Source organism: Crinia signifera, chromosome 3, assembly GCF_055691185.1.
Source record: "Crinia signifera chromosome 3, ASM5569118v1, whole genome shotgun sequence".
Classification (NCBI taxonomy): Eukaryota; Metazoa; Chordata; class Amphibia; order Anura; family Myobatrachidae; genus Crinia; species Crinia signifera.
This window is the reverse complement of record NC_139219.1, coordinates 342,190,947-342,214,368: the sequence shown is the minus strand read 5'-3', so window position 1 is coordinate 342,214,368 and position 23,422 is coordinate 342,190,947. Positions and strand designations below refer to the sequence as shown.

The window sequence follows — 23,422 nt, the reverse complement described above, 5'->3', positions numbered from 1 at the left end:
CTCACCCTAAAAGGGTATGTCAAGTGCACAGCTAGGATCCGAAAGACGGACAGCCTCTTTGTGCTTTATGATGCGCAGAAGAAGGGGTCACCTGCTTCTACGCGGACCATAGCCAGATGGATACGATGTACTATCCAACAGGCCTATGCAACAGCTGGTTTATCCCTTCCTTTTTCAGTAAAGGCTCATTCAACCAGATCTGAAGGTACTTCTTGGGCGGCTGCTCGAGGGGTCTCGGCCATGCAACTTTGTATGGCCGCTACTTGGTCAGGTCAACACACTTTTGTAAAGTTTTACAAATTTGACACCCTGGCTAGGGAGGATTCCCAGTTCGGGAATGCGGTTCTGCAGCAGACTCCGCACGTTCCCACCCATTCTGGTAGCTTTGGGACCTCCCCATAGTAGTAAACCCAGTATCCCATTGGACGGTAGAGAAAGTAGGATTTTGGGTACCTACCGGTAAATCCTTTTCTCGTAGTCCATATGGGATACTGGGAGCCCGCCTCAGTGCGGCTATTCTGCTGTAAGTTTTCTGCTTTTTATTACGTTAAGGCTTGTTGCCTTATTGTCTATAGGATGGTTATATATATGTATATAGATACATATACATATTTCCTTTTTCTGGTTAAAGGTGTCCTCTGAAAGTGTTAGGATTCACCTTTTCTATGTTTGTTTGTTTGGGTGTGCTGGATGAATCTCACCACAGTAAATGATCACATACTCCTCACATGCTCTCCTTCGGCACAGTTTTTTTCATTAACTGACTAGTGGAGGGAGATTGAGGGGAGGAGTTCTTTTATGTGCCTGTCTCTCCTGCGGAGGTCTCAATCCCCATAGTAGTGAACCCAGTATCCCATATGGACTACGAGAAAAGGATTTACCGGTAGGTACCCAAAATCCTATTTTCTGTAGTGCCTGGATATGGGAAGCCCGCTGCTGGGCACAAGGTATATGTATTGCTGTAGTGCCTGGATATGGGAAGCCCGCTGCTGGGCACATGGTATATGTATTGCTGTAGTGCCTGGATATGGTACGCCCGCTGCTGGGCACATGGTATATGTAATGCTGTAGTGCTTGGATATGGGAAGCCCGCCGCTGGGCACAAGGTATATGTATTGCTGTAGTGCCTGGATATGAGACGCCCGCCGCTGGGCACATGGTATATGTATTGCTGTAGTGCCTGGATTTGGGATGCCCGCTGCTGGGCACATGGTATATGTATTGCTGTAGTGCCTGGATATGGGACGCCCGCCGCTGGGCACATGGTATATGTACTGGTGCAGTGCCTGGATATGGGACGCCCGCCGCTGGAAACATGGTATATGTATTGGTGTAGTGCCTGGATATGTGAAGCCCGCTGCTGGGCACAAGGTATATGTATTGCTGTAATGCCTGGATATGCGACGCCCGCTGCTGGGCACATGGTATATGTATTGCTGTAGTGCCTGGATATGGTAAGCCTGCTGCTGGCCACAAGATACAGTATATGTATTGCTGTAGTGCCTGGATATGGGATGCCCGCTGCTGGGCACAAGGTATATGTATTGCTGTAGTGCCTGGATATGGGACGCCTGCTGCTGGGCACATGGTATATGTATTGCTGTAGTGCCTGGATATGGGACGCCCGCCGCTGGGCACAAGGTATATGTATTGCTGTAGTGCCTGGATATGGGACGCCCGCCGCTGGGCACAAGGTATATGTATTGCTAAAGTGCCTGGATATGGGACGCCCGCTGCTGGGCACATGGTATATGTATTGCTGCAGTGCCTGGATATGGGACACCCGCTGCTGGGCACAAGGTATATGTATTGCTGTAGTGCCTGGATATGGTACGCCCGCTGCTGGGCACATGGTATATGTAATGCTGTAGTGCTTGGATATGGGAAGCCCGCCGCTGGGCACATGGTATATGTATTGGTGTAGTGCCTGGATATGAGACGCCCGCCGCTGGGCACAAGGTATATGTATTGCTGTAGTGCCTGGATATGGTACGCCCGCCGCTGGGCACATGGTATATGTATTGCTGTAGTGCCTGGATATGGGACGCCCGCCGCTGGGCACATGGTATATGTACTGGTGCAGTGCCTGGATATGGGACGCCCGCCGCTGGAAACATGGTATATGTATTGGTGTAGTGCCTGGATATGTGAAGCCCGCTGCTGGGCACAAGGTATATGTATTGCTGTAATGCCTGGATATGCGACGCCCGCTGCTGGGCACATGGTATATGTATTGCTGTAGTGCCTGGATATGGTAAGCCTGCTGCTGGCCACAAGATACAGTATATGTATTGCTGTAGTGCCTGGATATGGGATGCCCGCTGCTGGGCACAAGGTATATGTATTGCTGTAGTGCCTGGATATGGGACGCCTGCTGCTGGGCACATGGTATATGTATTGCTGTAGTGCCTGGATATGGGACGCCCGCCGCTGGGCACAAGGTATATGTATTGCTGTAGTGCCTGGATATGGGACGCCCGCCGCTGGGCACAAGGTATATGTATTGCTAAAGTGCCTGGATATGGGACGCCCGCTGCTGGGCACATGGTATATGTATTGCTGCAGTGCCTGGATATGGGACACCCGCTGCTGGGCACAAGGTATATGTATTGCTGTAGTGCCTGGATATGGGAAGCCTACTGCCGGGCACATGGTATATGTATTGCTGTAGTGCCTGGATATGGGACGCCCGCTGCTGGGCACATGGTATATGTATTGGTGTAGTGCCTGGATATGGGACGCCCGCTGCTGGGCACAAGGTATATGTATTGCTGTAGTGCCTGGATATGGTACGCCCGCCGCTGGGCACATGGTATATGTATTGCTGTAGTGCCTGGATATGGGACGCCCGCTGCTGGGCACATGGTATATGTATTACTGTAGTGCCTGGATATAGGACGCCTGCTGCTGGGCACATGGTATATGTATTGCTGTAGTGCCTGGATATGGGAAGCCCGCTGCTGGGCACAAGGTATATGTATTGCTGTAGTGCCTGGATATGGGACACCCGCCGCTGGGCACATGGTATATGTATTGCTGTAGTGCCTGGATATGGGACGCCCGCCGCTGGGCACATGGTATATGTATTGCTGTAGTGCCTGGATATGGGACGCCCGCTGCTGGGCACATGGTATATGTATTAGTGTATTGCCTGGATATGGGACGCCCGCTGCTGGGCACATGGTATATGTATTGCTGTAGTGCCTGGATATGGGACGCCCGCTGCTGGGCACATGGTATATGTATTGGTGTAGTGCCTGGATATGGGAAGCCCGCTGCTGGGCACATGGTATATGTATTGGTGTAGTGCCTGGATATGGTACGCCTGCTGCTGGGCACATGGTATATGTATTGCTGTAGTGCCTGGATATGGGTAGCCCGCAGCAGCACTATCCAGGCACTACAGCTGGGCACAAGGTATATGTATTGCAGCACTACCCAGGCACTACAGCTGGGCACAAGGTATATGTATTGCTGTAGTGCCTGGATATGGGAAGCCCGCTGCTGGGCACAAGGTATATGTATTGCTGTAGTGCCTGGATATGGGACGCCCGCTGCTGGGCACATGGTATATGTATTGCTGTAGTGCCTGGATATGGGACACCCGCGGCTGGAGACAAGGTATTGGTATTACTGTAGTGCCTGGATATGGGATGCCCGCTGCTGGGCACACAGTATATGTATCGCTGTAGTGCCTGGATATGGGACGCCCGCTGCTGGGTACAAGGTATATGTATTGCTGTAGTGCCTGGATATGGGACGCCTGCCGCTGGGCACAAGGTATATGTATTGGTGTAGTGCCTGGATATAGGACGCCCGCTGCTGGGCACATGGTATATGTATGGGGTAGTGCCTGGATATAGGACGCCTGCTGCTGGGCACAAGGTATATGTATTGCTGTAGTGCCTGGATATGGGAAGCCTGCTGCTGGGCACATGGTATATGTATTGCTGTAGTGCCTGGATATGGGACACCCGCTGCTGGAGACAAGGTATTGGTATTACTGTAGTGCCTGGATATGGGATGCCCGCTGCTGGGCACACAGTATATGTATTGCTGTAGTGCCTGGATATGGGACGCCCGCTGCTGGGTACAAGGTATATGTATTGCTGTAGTGCCTGGATATGGGACGCCTGCCGCTGGGCACAAGGTATATGTATTGGTGTAGTGCCTGGATATGGGACGCCTGCTGCTGGGCACAAGGTATATGTATTGGTGTAGTGCCTGGATATGGGAAGCCTGCTGCTGGGCACAAGGTATATGTATTGGTGTAGTGCCTGGATATGGGACGCCTGCTGCTGGGCACAAGGTATATGTATTGCTGTAGTGCCTGGATATGGGACGCCCGCTGCTGGGCACATGGTATATGTATTGGTGTAGTGCCTTGATATGGGAAGCCCGCTGCTGGGTACAAGGTATATGTATTGCTGTAGTGCCTGGATATGGGACGCCTGCCGCTGGGCACAAGGTATATGTATTGGTGTAGTGCCTGGATATGGGACGCCTGCTGCTGGGCACAAGGTATATGTATTGGTGTAGTGCCTGGATATGGGAAGCCTGCTGCTGGGCACAAGGTATATGTATTGGTGTAGTGCCTGGATATGGGACGCCTGCTGCTGGGCACAAGGTATATGTATTGCTGTAGTGCCTGGATATGGGACGCCTGCCGCTGGGCACAAGGTATATGTATTGGTGTAGTGCCTGGATATGGGACGCCTGCTGCTGGGCACAAGGTATATGTATTGCTGTAGTGCCTGGATATGGGAAGCCTGCTGCTGGGCACATGGTATATGTATTGCTGTAGTGCCTGGATATGGGACACCCGCTGCTGGGCACATGGTATATGTATTGCTGTAGTGCCTGGATATGGGACGCCTGCCGCTGGGCACAAGGTACAGTATATGTCTTGCTGTAGTGCCTGGATATGGGATGCCCGCTGCTGGGCACACAGTATATGTATTGCTGTAGTGCCTGGATATGGGACGCCTGCCGCTGGGCACATGGTATATGTATTGCTGTAGTGCCTGGATATGGGACGCCTGCTGCTGGGCACATGGTATATGTATTGCTGTAGTGCCTGGATATGGGACGCCCGCTGCTGGGCACATGGTATATGTATTGCTGTAGTGCCTGGATATGGGACACCCGATGCTGGAGACAAGGTATTGGTATTGCTGTAGTGCCTGGATATGGGACGCCTGCTGCTGGGCACATGGTATATGTATTGCTGTAGTGCCTGGATATGGGACGCCTGCTGCTGGGCACATGGTATATGTATTGCTGTAGTGCCTGGATATGGGACGCCTGCTGCTGGGCACATGGTATATGTATTGCTGTAGTGCCTGGATATGGGACACCCGCTGCTGGAGACAAGGTATTGGTATTACTGTAGTGCCTGGATATGGGATGCCCGCTGCTGGGCACACAGTATATGTATTGCTGTAGTGCCTGGATATGGGACACCCGCTGCTGGGCACAAGGTATAAGTATTGCTGTAGTGCCTGGATATGGGACGCCTGCGGCTGGGCACAAGGTACAGTATATGTATTGCTGTAGTGCCTGGATATGGGATGCCCGCTGCTGGGCACACAGTATATGTATTGCTGTAGTGCCTGGATATGGGACGCCTGCCGCTGGGCACAAGGTACAGTATATGTCTTGCTGTAGTGCCTGATAAGCTTTGTGCAGAATAATTATGTTTAAAATCAGCATTAATAAAATATAAATTGTGAATATGTTTGATATATGTAATATAATAGGAAGGCCCCTATATACTAGGAAATTAATAAATTTCCTGCGAATGCGGCTAGGAATCACAGAAAAAGTGCCAAAATTGCAGTTGAACACAGCGCAATATTCAGGCATTTTCTGAGCGATTTTAACAAATGCCTGGAAACACATGTAAATCGATGTGCGTACAGCCCACCCCGCCGGACGCTCAGAAAGCTCCTGCCCTTCTCCCGCATGTGTGGCCGCAGGCAGATGAGCAGGGCTGTTCTGAGCTGAAGATGCCACAGTATGCTGATGAACGCCGACAACAAGCCCGCCGCCCAGGAGCCCCACAGTGCCTACCTGAAGTGAGTACCCGCTGACTCTGCCTCCTCTCCGCAGCAGTGGGCCAGTTACAGGCAGCAGCAGCGCCTAGAGGAGCCAGGGGGAGAGGCAGCAGAGGCACACTAAGAGCCAGCAGTGAGAAAAGGAGAGGCAGCAGCATGGCCACAACAAGGCCTGGGCCAGGGAGGACCCCAGAGGAGCAGGCACAGCAGGAGGAGGTTGACTTGCCTCCACATCTCATCCCCTCACACAGGAGGACCTGTTCCGCACACAGTCCGAGGAGGAGGGGGACATGGCCGCAGAGGAGGTTGAGGAGGAACCAGAAAGTGCCCGCACCCAAAGTGGCTGTAAGGTGCATTTCCCTTATGAGCAAAATGTGGCCCTTGTCCGTGTCATAGTGCCCATATTTGACAGGCTGCTGGGGAAGCACAACAACAGCACCACTGTGGAGCGGAAGAGGGCCATGTGGGAATCCATCACTGGCGCAGTCAATGCCGTTAGCAGCCACAAAAGAAGTGTCAAAAATCTTAAAAAGAGGTTTAATGACATCAAAATGCTACTCAAAGCCAAGATGGCGACAGAAATGAAAGAGGCCAGCCGCACTGGGGGAGGCACCAGCCAACCGATTACATACACCCATGCAAGCCCAGACACTGCATAGTTGCCCCCCCCCCCCCCCCCATAAGGCTCCCAATCATCTCTCACCTGCTCATATACAATAAGTCCAACAGGTTTTTGTGGTTCATCCTAAACATCCCCACAACCTGTTGATCCGAGAGGGAGTCCAGGTACAGCCGAGCACGATACCTACGTTAAGCACGCAGTAGTCGGGGTACCTGGAACTGGCGCGCAGCAGCCTCCCTCCTCCTGCGCAGCTCCTCCAAACGAACAATGTCACAAACAGAAAGATCAACACCACTCTGTGCAATCTCCATCTCTCACACCCTCACAGGGGGCCTTAACAATGTTTGGGTATATGTAGGGGAGTATATGAATAAAATTTTGGACACCTGTGTGAAAATTAATCATTTCTCCATTTTTACAAAGTTGCTTCTAAGTCAATTCGCCCATCAGGGCCTGGTCTACATCATTGGCGATTTTTAGACACTTTTGAAATGCGATTACCATTAGCACATTCAATTCTATAAGCAATTTGTATACTTTTCAATGTGAAAACATCTGGATGCAATAAAAATGCGAATTTAAACCGGCAAGTGAGAAAGTGCTATTTACGTGACTTAATAAGTTAGCGGTTTCGCCAAAATGTGCGAAAACACCATTTGGTACTTGTTTCCTAGCACGGCCACAATCGGTGTCGGTCGCGGACCTTAATTAGTGCACTATAAGGGCCGCGATTAACACCGACGGACGCGATGCTCTTGAATTCAGAAATCGCAGACATTGTGTACCATGCTTCAATTACCGCGACGCGACCGACGCGATGATTGAAGTATTGCACGAAATCGGTGGCATTACAAACCGCGACGTGACCGACGCGATGATTGAAGTATTGCACGAAATCGGTGGCATTACAAGCCATCGGGTGCACTGTTTGACAGTATTCAATGCCCCCGACGAGATCGACGTGATTTCTTCATTGCAAGCACCGATTTCATGATGTGACATGGGTGCTTATAATGACATACCCGAGATGGGTGCTAACAATGAAATACCCCCTTATCAATAATATCACACCCACATTTTGCACCCCTACATTACCTGTACCACAATAAATCAGACGACACATCTCAATAAATGTAACGGTTTTTATTTTGAAAACTGTTTTATAGCCCTTCTAAGGCCATAATTTTTTTTTTTTTTTTTTTTTTTATTAAAACTGTTTTATAGCCCTTCTCAGGCCATAATTTTTTTTTTTTTTTTATAAATAAAATAGAAATATTAACAGAGGCAGGGGGGCGGGGGAGACCCAAACAGAGGATAATTTTTTTTTTTTCCATTTTCTTATTTTTTTTTTTTTTTTTCCATTTTTTTCATTTTTTTTTTTTTTTTTTTTTGGTAACAGTAACAAATATGCCAGGATGGGGCAGGGGGATACGACCACAACATTCGGTCATGTCTTGCAGAGGAAGTTGATCAATCAGTACAAGAAGAATAGATGCCTGACTATCACAACCAGGCAAATTGAAATGAGGCATGGGAAGATAACGGCACGCTAGAATACCGTGCCCACTAATGCAAACAATCACATGAATCCGGAAGAAAACACAAATATACGGAACAGTGGTTAGTGAAGGAGCAAAACAAGTACGGTCATCGCAAACTTCAGGAAGACCGGACTGCAACGTTCACCAACCAAAATTGCAGTACATGACCAAAAACTGTTCATTATGGAGAAAACAGAAAGGAACAGAAACAAGAACATTGCTGCCAAATAATAAATGAAACGTCAATTTAGCCAAATTAAAACTAATAATTAAAGTAACGCTCTTCATCTGGGGTGGGGGTCTGCACAGTTCTCAAAGCAGACAACAGAGTCCCAGACAAAGACGAGGGATCAGTGGCAGGTGGCATAGGGGGTACCGGCGCGTAGTAAGGGGCAGGCGGAGGAGCAACCGGCGCACTGAACATTGGGTGGTGATGTGGGTGATGAGGTGGTGGCCCTACTTGCACTGTGTGCGTGCTACATGACGGTGGCTTGCACTCACCACACAGGTGATCCTCGGATGCGCGCAACATACTGTCATATAGCAAACACTTAAAGTGGTGGTATGTGGTTCGCTTCCACTTCCGCATTTCTGTGCAAACATGATTTGCTAGCATTTGATACTCATCGGGGGGATTTGTTAATGCTTCCTCCTTATAGTGGCAGCAATGGTCTTGGCCACTAGCAGCAGGTCTCGTCGGCTGTCTCCTCCTACGCCTCCTGGGGGGAGCTGATGATGTGCTCGCCACCGCAGGAGCCGCCACCTCCGACAACGACTCAGCCTGCTGCGTTGACTCAGAGGGAACTACCTAGAATGAAAAGAAACGGAAAAAATATGTTAAAACATTACATTTTACTTTCATTTACATTCCGATCATATTTGAACACGATACTTACTACGTCCGCACTCTCCTGTGCACTGGATGAAGAGCCTTCATCCGTAGGAGTTCCCTCTGTTTCTGTCCTTCCTTGTTCCTCCACAATGAACAGCATCCGGTCATAATACCACAACTTCGGTTGATAGACGTTTGCCGGATCGGTTCCCGAAGCTTGCGACTCCCGGACCCGATTATGCTCCTTCACCAGCACTGTCCGCATATTAGTGAATTTCTTCCGGACCCATGTGACATCTGCATTAGGGACACGTCTCCTAGCGTAGGCCGAGATCTTCCCAAACACCTCATTCCGCTTCTCCTGGTTGTGAAAGTCGATATGGTCCTTCTTCCACAGGCATCTATTCTCCTTGTAGAGATCGATCAACTTCCTCATCAGATGTCTGTCGACACTGCGCTCCATTCTGGAAAAAAATATTAAAAAATGAAGTATTCCCTGCAAAACACAATGCACTCCACTGTTATTCATTAATGTGCAGCCCAAAGCCACTAATATTTACCTCAGAGTTTGGGAGGAATTATTCAAAATCAATTTTTTGGAATATGTCTGAAATAAGTTTTTTTTAAAAACTGTCAATAACTGAAATAGAATACGGGAAAAAAAAACAAGGCTTAAATCTTACACGCTACTTCCATATTACATAATAAGTGCAATATGCACCACATTTCAATACATGCTGACAGAAGCACTGATATATATGTGTCCCCCACTATCCTCGCCATCCCGAAGCGTGGCGAGCGGCGGCGGTACGCGTCCTACGACCTTTTCATACCCCCACTATCCATGTCGGCGTGGAGTTGAGAATATATAGTGTGGCGAGCGCAGCGAGGGGACGCGGATACCTTCACAGATCCCTGTGTCCCCTCGCGGGCTTCACAGGTATCAGCGTCCCCTCGCGGGGCTCGCTGCGCTCGCCACACTATATATTCTCAACTCCACGCCGACGTGGATAGTGGGGGTATGAAAAGGTCGTAGGACGCGTACCGCTGCGCTAGCCACGCTTTGGGTTCACGTGCCATGGGCGCTGTAATAGGACACAAGTTACACAAAGTCTACTCCAACTTTTTTTGCTTTCCAAAAAAAAAAAACAGCTTGCACATTAATACTAATAGGATACATCATGCTGCCTGCAGCACCATTGCAATAACAACCACATGACACCATGATCCTGTCTATACATCAACACTTTGTACATTAATACTAATAGGATACATCATGATACCTGCAGCACCATTGTAATAACAACCACATGACACCATGATCCTGTCTATACATCAACACTTTGTACATTAATACTAATAGGATACATCATGATACCTGCAGCACCATTGTAATAACAACCACATGACACCATGATCCTGTCTATACATCAACACTTTGTACATTAATACTAATAGGATACATCATGATACCTGCAGCACCATTGTAATAACAACCACATGACACCATGATCCTGTCTATACATCAACACTTTGTACATTAATACTAATAGGATACATCATGATACCTGCAGCACCATTGTAATAACAACCACATGACACCATGATCCTGTCTATACATCAACACTTTGTACATTAATACTAATAGGATACATCATGATACCTGCAGCACCATTGTAATAACAACCACATGACACCATGATCCTGTCTATACATCAACACTTTGTACATTAATACTAATAGGATACATCATGCTGCCTGCAGCACCATTGTAATAACAACCACATGACACCATGATCCTCTCTATACATCAACACTTTGTACATTAATACTAATAGGATACATCATGATACCTGCAGCACCATTGTAATAACAACCACATGACACCATGATCCTGTCTATACATCAACACTTTGTACATTAATACTAATAGGATACATCATACTACCTGCAGCACCATTGTAATAACAACCACATGACACCATGATCCTGTCTATACATCAACACTTTGTACATTAATAGTAATAGGATACATCATGATACCTGCAGCACCATTGTAATAACAACCACATGACACCATGATCCTGTCTATACATCAACACTTTGTACATTAATACTAATAGGATACATCATGATACCTGCAGCACCATTGTAATAACAACCACATGACACCATGATCCTGTCTATACATCAACACTTTGTACATTAATACTAATAGGATACATCATACTGCCTGCAGCACCATTGTAATAACAACCACATGACACCATGATCCTGTCTATACATCAACACTTTGTACATTAATACTAATAGGATACATCATGCTGCCTGCAGCACCATTGTAATAACAACCACATGACACCATGATCCTGTCTATACATCAACACTTTGTACATTAATACTAATAGGATACATCATGATACCTGCAGCACCATTGTAATAACAACCACATGACACCATGATCCTGTCTATACATCAACACTTTGTACATTAATACTAATAGGATACATCATACTACCTGCAGCACCATTGTAATAACAACCACATGACACCATGATCCTGTCTATACATCAACACTTTGTACATTAATACTAATAGGATACATCATACTACCTGCAGCACCATTGTAATAACAACCACATGACACCATGATCCTGTCTATACATCAACACTTTGTACATTAATAGTAATAGGATACATCATACTACCTGCAGCACCATTGTAATAACAACCACATGACACCATGATCCTGTCTATACATCAACACTTTGTATATTAATAGTAATAGGATACATCATGCTGCCTGCAGCACCATTGTAATAACAACCACATGACACCATGATCCTGTCTATACATCAACACTTTGTACATTAATAGTAATAGGATACATCATGATACCTGCAGCACCATTGTAATAACAACCACATGACACCATGATCCTGTCTATACATCAACACTTTGTACATTAATAGTAATAGGATACATCATACTGCCTGCAGCACCATTGTAATAACAACCACATGACACCATGATCCTGTCTATACATCAACACTTTGTACATTAATAGTAATAGGATACATCATGATACCTGCAGCACCATTGTAATAACAACCACATGACACCATGATCCTGTCTATACATCAACACTTTGTACATTAATAGTAATAGGATACATCATGATACCTGCAGCACCATTGCAATAACAACCACATGACACCATGATCCTGTCTATACATCAACAATTTGTACATTAATAGTAATAGGATACATCATGATACCTGCAGCACCATTGTAATAACAACCACATGACACCATGATCCTGTCTATACATCAACACTTTGTACATTAATACTAATAGGATACATCATGATACCTGCAGCACCATTGTAATAACAACCACATGACACCATGATCCTGTCTATACATCAACACTTTGTACATTAATACTAATAGGATACATCATGCTGCCTGCAGCACCATTGTAATAACAACCACATGACACCATGATCCTGTCTATACATCAACACTTTGTACATTAATAGTAATAGGATACATCATGCTGCCTGCAGCACCATTGTAATAACAACCACATGACACCATGATCCTGTCTATACATCAACACTTTGTACATTAATACTAATAGGATACATCATACTGCCTGCAGCACCATTGTAATAACAACCACATGACACCATGATCCTGTCTATACATCAACACTTTGTACATTAATACTAATAGGATACATCATACTACCTGCAGCACCATTGTAATAACAACCACATGACACCATGATCCTGTCTATACATCAACACTTTGTACATTAATAGTAATAGGATACATCATACTGCCTGCAGCACCATTGTAATAACAACCACATGACACCATGATCCTGTCTATACATCAACACTTTGTACATTAATACTAATAGGATACATCATGATACCTGCAGCACCATTGTAATAACAACCACATGACACCATGATCCTGTCTATACATCAACACTTTGTACATTAATACTAATAGGATACATCATACTGCCTGCAGCACCATTGTAATAACAACCACATGACACCATGATCCTGTCTATACATCAACACTTTGTACATTAATACTAATAGGATACATCATGCTGCCTGCAGCACCATTGTAATAACAACCACATGACACCATGATCCTGTCTATACATCAACACTTTGTACATTAATAGTAATAGGATACATCATGCTGCCTGCAGCACCATTGTAATAACAACCACATGACACCATGATCCTGTCTATACATCAACACTTTGTACATTAATACTAATAGGATACATCATACTACCTGCAGCACCATTGTAATAACAACCACATGACACCATGATCCTGTCTATACATCAACACTTTGTACACCCATGTGCATTATTCAGATCACCCTAAATCCTGCACCACATCACCCCCTTCACATGATCACTGTCTGGATCTATACATGAGCAGTACCCCTGAATATAGACATGATCCACACACTTTAGTAGCTATACCACACCCTGCATTTCATCACTGGTATACATAATCACAATCCCCACATACACTCCCCCCTGTGCCCCCCCCCCCCCACCTCCCTCTCCCCCCTTCCCTCAACATTAATACTTGTACCCCACCCTGCATAACAGGGCCCCTGCACATAGTAAAAACTAGCCATATATATATATCATTGCCCCCCAAAGCGCCCCCCCCCAAACCCCCACACCCGCTCCCTCCCCCTCCAACACCCTGTATATGACTCTCCCAAACCCCACACCCCACCTGAGTAGAGTAATCATTAAATCAGCTTACTTTTTGCGCAGGGGCAGGGAGCCAGATTAATCAGCTGCAGCCAGAGCTCAATTAGCATGTAAAATGGCTGCTGTTGTCCTTCCCCAGGGTCCTTTTGGCGCCTTTGGCCTTTGCCCGTCATCAAAATCGCGTCGGTCGGTCGCTGGGAGGCGTTCTAAACAGTTCAATGCCTCAGACCGACGCAATGTTTTATATTACAAGAACTTAGCAGCACTTACTATGGACGTCACTTCTCATACCTCGCGTCGCTCGCGTTACATGGTACACCGTCCCTTACACCCCGACCGACGCGATTTCACCAGATAAGTGTGGCGCAGTACTTCGAAAATGATTGATCGCGTTGGTCGCAGCCCTTGTACATTGTGCCCGACGCGACTGACATGATAAGCACTATATAGTGCTTATACTATGAAATATTGCGTCGGTCGGGCGCATTGAGCTGTAATGGTTACAGTACATTGCGCCCGACGCCACGTATTTTTCCACTTGTCGACATGTGGACCATGTCAACATGTCGATTATGCATGTCACCATGTATTTGATAATATGTAGTGTGCTGATCACACTTTGTGCTCGGCGGATTTGCTGTGATCAGCACACTACATATTATCAAATCCATGGTGACATGATCATCGCCCCTCGCCACGCCTCTAAAAATGGCGTGGATAGTGGCGGTGTGCGACTGCAATCCATTCATCCATCCAAAATCATTCTTCAGAGACAGTAAAGACAAGTTTTTGAAATCATTTTTGAAATTTTACTAAAAAATTAAAAGAATCAAGAAAATAGGCATTTCATTGAAAAATGAACAAATGACAATAATAATAATGGGACAATTAGAAATATGATGGGGGAATTGTTCAATAATCAGTCTTTTGGTAATAAAGTCAACGCATGTAATGCACGTCCAAAGGGGTCATCGCGTGCAAGGCTCTTCCGCCACATAAACTCCTCCAAGTAGCTCTGCAGCATGTGTCTGGCAGTGTCCCGGTGGCGTTTGTTTCGCCACTTGCACGCCCCCCTCATGCGCTCTATATTTTGGGTATGCACCCCTGTTGTAGGATTAAACATTAAAACATATGTTTCTAGGAAGAATTGATAAGAGGCAGGACTACAAGGGTTAATTGGGCCTATTACAGAAGGGCCTACAAAGCGGGAAAAACCTAGGGGGAATGGGCCTGATGAAAATCGGGTTCATCGCGACCGTCGGTTGCATTACAGGTAACATTCGACGCGACCGACGCGATTGAGGCAATTTTGACATAAAAACGTAACCATCAGGCACATCGGGTCCATCGCAAGCAGCTATTTACAGGTTACCGACGCGATTAATGAGATGCCGATTAAAATGGAGAGGGAAAAAATGACATCGCCAGTATCACAAGTGTCGGGACCATCGTTACCATACCAAAATGTGCACGACACGACGCGATGATAAAGATGGACCAGATGTATATCTTTGTGGCCGTGCTAGGAAACAAGTACCCACCATTTTGTTACCTAAATGTTGCACAAATTCAACTAGCGCATCCTATTACATGTCAGCCAAAGTTTCTCAGTCCAGGTCCATCTCGTTTCGTCACGAATGGTTCCTGGGTAATGACTGTGGGATTTTTTCCCCATGATATATGTCTTATGTTGTTTTATGATCTCTTGACACTGCAGGAACTTGCCTGATGTTACTGTGGATGACTTCCAGAAAGTAGATCTAACCCAACACAGGTGGATTCACTGGGAGGTAAAATTGAAAGACCGGTGTTGTTAGTCTATGGGGGTGGTTCTGTTTTACTCGCTACATAGCGCGTTCAGCCCCGTTCAAATGTTTGGGGACTGTGCATGGCCTATGATGCACATGTGCAGCTCCCCTTTGTGAATGGCTTCGGCAACTTGCATAGTCGCCAAGCTTAACGCAACCATTGTGACGTTCCCATGGGTACGCAGGTGGGCTGATGCCTACAGGAGGGTTGGCGGCTGACATGCTCATCAGTAGACATTGGGTGGAGGTGCACTGGTCAGCATTAGAGTGGTAACATCAGTAGACATTGGGTGGAGGTGCACTGGTCAGCATTAGAGTGGTAACATCAGTAGACATTGGGTGGAGGTGCACTGGTTAGCATTAGAGTGGTAACATCAGTAGACATTGGGTGGAGGTGCGCTAGTAGGAGAGAGTAGAGACGGACGGCTACACCAGTCCCCGGACCCCCTCTGCCTGCCCACAGGAGTTATGTAAGTTGTCAGCGGGGAGGGGGGGGGGTTCTCCGGCGCCAGGGCCAAGGCGGTCATTTGGGTTGGATGTGCGCTGGTCAGCATTAGATTGGTAACACCAGTAGACATTGGGTGGAGGTGCACTGGTCAGCATTAGAGTGGTAACACTAGTAGAGATTGGGAGGTGGTGCGCTAGTAAGCATTAGAGTGGAAGCATCAGTAGACATTGGGAGGTGGTGTACTGGTAAGCATTAGAGTGGTAACATCAGTAGATAATGGGTGGAGGTGCACTGGTCAGCATTAGAGTGGTAACACTAGTAGAGATTGGGAGGTGGTGCGCTAGTAAGCATTAGAGTGGAAGCATCAGTAGACATTGGGAGGTGGTGCACTGGTAAGCATTAGAGTGGTAACATCAGTAGATATTGGTTGGAGGTGCGCTGGTCAGCATTAAAGTAGTCTCATCAGTAGACATTGTGAGGAGGTGCGCTGGTCAGCATTAGAGTAGTAACATCAGTAGATATTGGTTGGAGGTGCGCTGGTCAGCATTAGAGTGGTCTCATCAGTAGACATTGTGAGGAGGTGCGCTGGTCAGCATTAGAGTGGTCTCATCAGTAGACATTGTGAGGAGGTGCGCTGGTCAGCATTAGAGTGGAAGCATCAGTAGACATTGGGAGGTGGTGTACTGGTCAGCATTAGAGTGGTAACACTAGTAGAGATTGGGAGGTGGTGCGCTAGTATGCATTAGAGTGGAAGCATCAGTAGACATTGGGAGGTGGTGTACTGGTAAGCATTAGAGTGGTAACACCAGTAGACATTGGGTGGAGGTGCACTGGTCAGCATTAGAGTGGTAACACTAGTAGAGATTGGGAGGTGGTGCGCTAGTAAGCATTAGAGTGGAAGCATCAGTAGACATTGGGAGGTGGTGTGCTGGTAAGCATTAGAGTGGTAACATCAGTAGATATTGGTTGGAGGTGCGCTGGTCAGCATTAAAGTAGTCTCATCAGTAGACATTGTGAGGAGGTGCGCTGGTCAGCATTAGAGTAGTAACATCAGTAGATATTGGTTGGAGGTGCGCTGGTCAGCATTAGAGTGGTCTCATCAGTAGACATTGTGAGGAGGTGCGCTGGTCAGCATTAGAGTGGTCTCATCAGTAGACATTGGGTGGAAGTGCGCTGGTCAGCATTATAATAGTAAGATCAGTATACATTGAGTCGAGGTTTGCTGGGCAGCAATAGAGTGGTAACGTTAGTAGGCAATGGGTGGAGGTGCACTAGTAAGCATTTTGTGGTAACATCAGTAGACTTTGGGAGGAGGTGCACTGGTCACCCTTATAATTGGTACATCAGTAGACATTGGGTGGATGTGCACTGTTCAGCATTAAAGTGGTAACGTCAGTAGACATTGGGTGGAGGTGCGCTGATCAGCATTAGAGTGGTAACGTCAGTAGGGGATGCAGTTAGAATCCCGGTGGTCAAAATCCGACCGCCGAAATCCCGACCGCCGAAATTCCGACACTTTCTCCCTCTATGGGTGTCCACAACACCCACAGAGGGAAAATAAATTAGTGTGCCGAGCGTAGCGAGGCACCAAGCCCGCAAGGGGGGGGGGGGGCGATCCTCGTCCCCCCCTTGTCGGGATTTCGGCGGTCGGGATTCCGGCATTGAGATTTATCAGTAGACATCGGGTGGAGGTGCGCTGGTCAGCATTATAATGGTAATATCAGTATACATTGAGTGGAGGTGCGCTAGTAAGCATTAGAGTGGTAACATCAGTAGACTTTGGGAGGAGGTGCACTGGTCAGCATTACATTGGTCTCATCAGTAGACATTGGGTTAAAGGTGCGCTGGTCATCCTTATAATGGTTACATCAGTAGACATTGGGAGGAGGTGCGCTGGTCAGCATTATAATGGTAGCAACAGTAGACATTGGGAGGAGGTGTGCTGGTCAGCATTAGAGTGGTAACACCAGTAGACATTGGGAGGAGGTGTGCTGGTCAGCATTAGAGTTGTAACACCAGTAGACATTGGGAGGAGGTGCGCTGGTCACCATTAGAGTAATATCGTCAGTAGACATTGGGAGTAGGTGCGCTGGTCAGCATTGAAGTAGTAACATTAGTAGACATTGGTAGGAGGTGCGCTGGTCACCATTAGAGTAGTCTCATCAGTAGACATTGGGAGGAGGTGCGCTGGTTAGCATTAGAGTGGTAACACCAGTAGACATTGGGAGGAGGTGCGCTATTCAGCATTAGAGTAGTCTCATCAGTAGACTTTGTAAGAATTTAATGCTGGGTGGCAGATCCCTACTCAGTCTGTAAGTTATCGCTATAATGCTGACCGTCACATCTCCACCAAATGTACAATTGTTTATATACATGTATCCTGTTGTCCTGTGTGATGTTACAGGGGCCACTAATGTAAAATGTAGGGTGTGTTGTAGCACAGCCTTATACAGTATTTCTTTGATCCTTTTTCTTAGGGTAGGAATGCTGACGAGCAAGCTAAGATGATACAAAGAGTGGAGCATTACAACAAGAGCTGTGCCCCAGACCAGCGTATCACCATCTCAGTGGAGATTGAAAAGGAGAGAGAAGAGCTGTTCCAATTATTCCAGCACGGTGACCTGGTAAGGATGAGATTAGTGTCCCATCAGACAGGTGACCTGGTAAGGATGAGATCCGTGTCCCCTCAGACAGATGACCTGGTAAGGATGACATCCATGTCCCCTCAGACAGGTGACCTGGTAAGGAGGAGATCAGTGTCCCCTCAGACAGGTGACCTGGTAAGGATGAGATCCGTGTCCCCTCAGACAGATGACCTGGTAAGGATGACATTCATGTCCCCTCAGACAGGTGACCTGGTAAGGAGGAGATCAGTGTCCCATCAGACAGGTGACCAGGTAAGGATGAGATCAGTGTCCCGTCAGACAGATGACCTGGTAAGGATGAGATCAGTGTCCCATCAGACAGGTGTCCTGGTAAAGATGAGATCAGTGTCCCATCAGATAGGTGTCCTGGTAAGGTTGTATGGCTGGAGTGGCTGGTTACCATTAGCGGCCGGTTGGCTGGAGCGGCTGGTTGCCATTAGCGGCCGGTTGGCTGGAGCAACTGGTTATCATTAGCGGCCGGATGGCTGGAGCTGCTGGACACCATTATTGGCCAGATGGCTGGAACGGCTGGTCACCATTATTTGTCGGATGGCTGGAGCGGATGGTTACCATTATTTGCTGGATGGCGGGAGCGGCCGTTAGTCCTTAGAAGCTGGAGTGGCTGGTAACCATTAGTGGCCGGATGGCTGGAGCAGCTGGTTACCATAAGCGCCAGGATGGCTTGAGCAGCTGGTTACCATTAGCCAGGGCCGTTTCTAGACAATTTAGCTCCCAGGGCAAAGGAACAAAAATGCGCCCCCCCCCCCCCACCCAAATATAAAAAGTTAACACGGCATAGAAGAAATTGCGCGCGCCAAAATAGGGGGCGTGGTTTATTTTTCAAATGGCCGTGGCTTAATATAAGGGCGTGGTCTAGCAGGAAAACAATTACCTTACAACTCACCTTTGCAACCTGCATGTCCAGACATTGGTTACCGCAGGAATTGTCATTGTACTCCCGCACTTTAGTTGGCCGGCTGAAGGCCACACAGTGACATAAAAATATAAAGGCCCACACAGTGACCTAGTACGCCTCACAGATCAAGGCCAAACAATGATAGGTTACTTGAATCATTATACACTATTTATCCATGACGCCGCACACCGTGATGACAATTACACATTGTCGCACACCGTGATGACAATTACACATTATGTCGCACACCGTGATGTCAATTACACATTACGCCGCACACCATGATGACAATTACACATTATGATGCCCGTTACACCCCACACTGTGATGGCAATTACACAATACTCCCCACACCGTAATGCCTATTACACATTATGCCCCACACGCCGCTGCCGCACAACTCATGCTGTTTATTAATATGCCCCCACAGTGCCACACATATGCCCCCACAGTGCCACACATATGCCCCCACAGTGCCACATATATATGCCCCCACAGTGCCACATATATATGCCCCCATAGTGCCAAATATGCCCCTAGTGCCAGATATGTCACCAGTGCCAGATATGCCCCCCCAGTGCCACACATATGCCCCCACAGTGACACACATATGCCCCCACAGTGACACACATATGCCCCCACAGTGACACACATATGCCCATACAGTGCCAGATATGCCCCCACAATGCCACATATATATCCCCCACAGTGCCAAATATGCCCCTAGTGCCACAGATATGTCCCCAGTGCCACACATATGCCCCCACAGTGCCAGATATGCCCCTACAGTGCCACAGATATGCCCCCAAAGTGCCACATATATGCCCCCAAAGTGCCACATATATGCCCCCAAAGTGCCACATATATGCCCCCCAAAGTGCCACATATATGCCCCCACAGTGCCACACATTCCCCCAAAGTGCCAGCAGCACAACTCACTCTCTTTCTCTCTCTCTGGGTCTCCCCCTCCAGTCCCCCGCCGCTGCATGCTGCTGCCTGCTGCTGCTTTCGATGTGTCCCTGAGCCGGCAGCCATTCATACCTCGCGGGCTGGCTCCTGATTGGCTGCCAGCCCGCGAGGTCCTCTGATTGGCTGCCAGCCCAAGGACACAGTGAGCGAGGGGAAGGAGAGACGCGCTGCGCTCTCCTCCCCTGGGGCTCACCTGTGCGCCTATTCGTTGCGGGGGGCGGGGGGGCGAGACGGGACTTGGAGGAGGCGGCGGCGGGGGAGACTTGGAGGCGGAGGCGGCGGGGGAGACTTGGAGGCGGCGGCGGCGGCAGCGGCGTTGTGGGCTGTGGGGAGCTGAGAGCTCAGCTGCCGGCCGGGCGCCCTGGCTGTGTAACAGGTGGACAAGCCGTGCGGCGCCCCGGGCTGCTGCACGGCTTGTCCGCCTGTAGAAACGGCCCTGCCATTAGCGGCCGGATGGCTGGAGCGGCAGGTTACCATTAGCGGCCAGATGGCTGGAGCTGCTGGTAACCAATATTCGCTGGATGACTGGAGCGGCTGGTTACTATTATTCACCAGATGGCGGGAGCAGCTGGTTACGATTAAAAAACGGATGGCTGCAGTGACTGGTAACCATTATTTGCCGGATGGCTGGAGCAGCTGGTGGTTGGCTGGAGTGGCTGGTTGGCTGGAGTAGCTGGTTACCATTAGTGGCAGGGTGGCTGGAGCAGCTGGAAACCATTAGCGGCCAGATGGCTGGAGTGGCTGGTTACCATTAGCGGCTGGATGGCTGGAGCTGCTGGTTACCATTAACGGCTGAAGCGGCTGGTAACCATTTATCATCAGATGGCTGGAGCGGCTGGTTACCATTAGTGACTGGATGGCTGGAGCGGCTGTTAACCATTATTCGTCGAATGACTGGAGTGGCTGGTGGCCATTAGCAGCTGGAGCAGCTGGTAACCATTAGTGGCCGGTTGGCTGGAGCATCTGGTTACCGGTAGCGGCTGGATGGCTGGAGTGGCTGGTTAACATTAGTGGCAGGATGGCTGGAGCGGCTGGAAACCATTAGCGTCTAAATGGCTGGAGCGGCTGGTTACCATTAGCGGCTCGATGGCTGGTGCAGCTGGTTACAATTAGCGGCTGGATGGCTAGAGCTGCTGGTTACCATTAGCGACTGGTTGGCTGGAGTGGCTGGTTACTATTAATGGTTGGAGCGGCTGGAAACCATTAATGGCTGAAGCGGCTGGTTACCATTAGCGGCTGGATTGCTGGAGCGGCTGGTAACCATTATTTGTCAGATGACTGGAGCATCTGGTAATCATTACTCACCAGATGGCTGGAACGGCTGGTTACCATTAACGGTTGGAGCGGCTGGTAACCATTATTCACCAGATGACTGGAGTGGCTGGTGGCCATTAGCGACTGATAACCATTAGTTGCCGGTTGGCTGTTGTGGCTGGTTACCATTAGCATCCGGATGGCTAGAGCGGCTGGTTACCATTAGCTGCTGGAGCAACTGGTAACCATTTTTTGCCGTATGGCTGGAGCGGCTGGTAATCATTATTCACCAGACGGCTGGAGCGGCTGGTTACCATTATTGGCCAGATGACTGGAGCAGCTGGTTACCATTAGCGACTGGAAGGCTGGAGTGGCTGGTTACTATTAATGGTTGGAGCGGCTGGAAACCATTATTCGCCTGATGGCTGGAATATCTGGTAATCCTTACTTGCCGGATGGCTGGAGCGGCTGGTTACCATTAACGGCTGGAGCGGCTGGTAACCATTATTCGCCAGATGACTGGAGTGGCTGGTGGCCATTAGCGGCTGGGGCAGCTGGTAACCATTAGTGTGGCCGGTTGGCTGGAGCGGCTGGTTACCATAAGCAGCCGGATGGCTGGAGCAGCTGGTTACCATTAGCGGCTGGATGGCTGGAGCGGCTGGTTAACATTAGCTGCCGGATGGCTGGAGCTGCTGGTTACCATAAGCGGCCAGATGGCTAGAGCTGCTGGTTACCATTAGCGACTGGATGGCTGGAGTGGCTGGTTACTATTAATGGTTGGAGCGGCTGGAAACCATTATTCGCCTGATGGCTGGAGCGTCTGGTAATTATTACTTGCCGGATTGCTGGAGCGGCTGGTTACCATTAACGGCTGGAGTGGCTGGTAACCATTATTCACCAGATGACTGGAGTGGCTAATGGCCATTAGCGGCTGGGGCAGCTGGTAACCATTAGTGGCCGGTTGGCTGGAGCAGCTGGTTACCATTAGCGGCCAGATGGCTGGAGCAGCTTTTTCCATTAGCGTTTGAATGGCTGGAGTGGCTGGTTACCATTAGTGGCAGGATGGCTGGAGCAGCTGGAAAGGTGGAGTGGCTGGTTACCATTAGCGGCTAAATGGCTGGAGTGGCTGGTTACCATTGGGGGCCGGATGGCTGGTGGCTGGTTACCATTATTGGTGAATGCCTGGAGTGGCTGGTAACTATTATTGGCAAGATGGCTGGAGTGGCCAGTAGCCTATATTGGCTGGAGTGGCTGGTTACCATTAGCGGCTGGATGGATGGAGCAGCTGGTTACCATTAGCGACTGGATGGCTGGAGCAGCTGGAAACCATTAGTGGCCGGATGACTGGAGTTGCTGATAATCATTATTGGTCGGATGGCTGGAGCGGCTGGTAACTATTATTGGCCAGATGACTGGAGCAGCTGGTAACCATTAGCGGCCGGATGACTGGAGTGGCTGGTTACCATTGGCTGCCGGATGGCTGGTGGCTGGTTATCATTAGTGGTGAATGGCTGCTAACCATTATTGACTGGAGCGGCTGGTTACCATTAGAAACATAGAAACATAGAA

The 23,422-nt window shown here is 48.4% G+C and overlaps 1 protein-coding gene across 1 annotated transcript in view; it reads left to right on the top strand.

Moving 5' to 3' along the window:
- The window catches only part of KHK (ketohexokinase), a 158,196-nt gene that overhangs the window by 40,975 nt on the left and 93,799 nt on the right, over positions 1-23,422 (top strand). The window contains exons 5-6 of the mRNA XM_083175122.1: positions 15,531-15,603; positions 18,547-18,693. Coding sequence (XP_083031248.1) covers positions 15,531-15,603; positions 18,547-18,693 — 220 coding nt within the window. The remainder of the gene's footprint in view (positions 1-15,530; positions 15,604-18,546; positions 18,694-23,422) is intronic.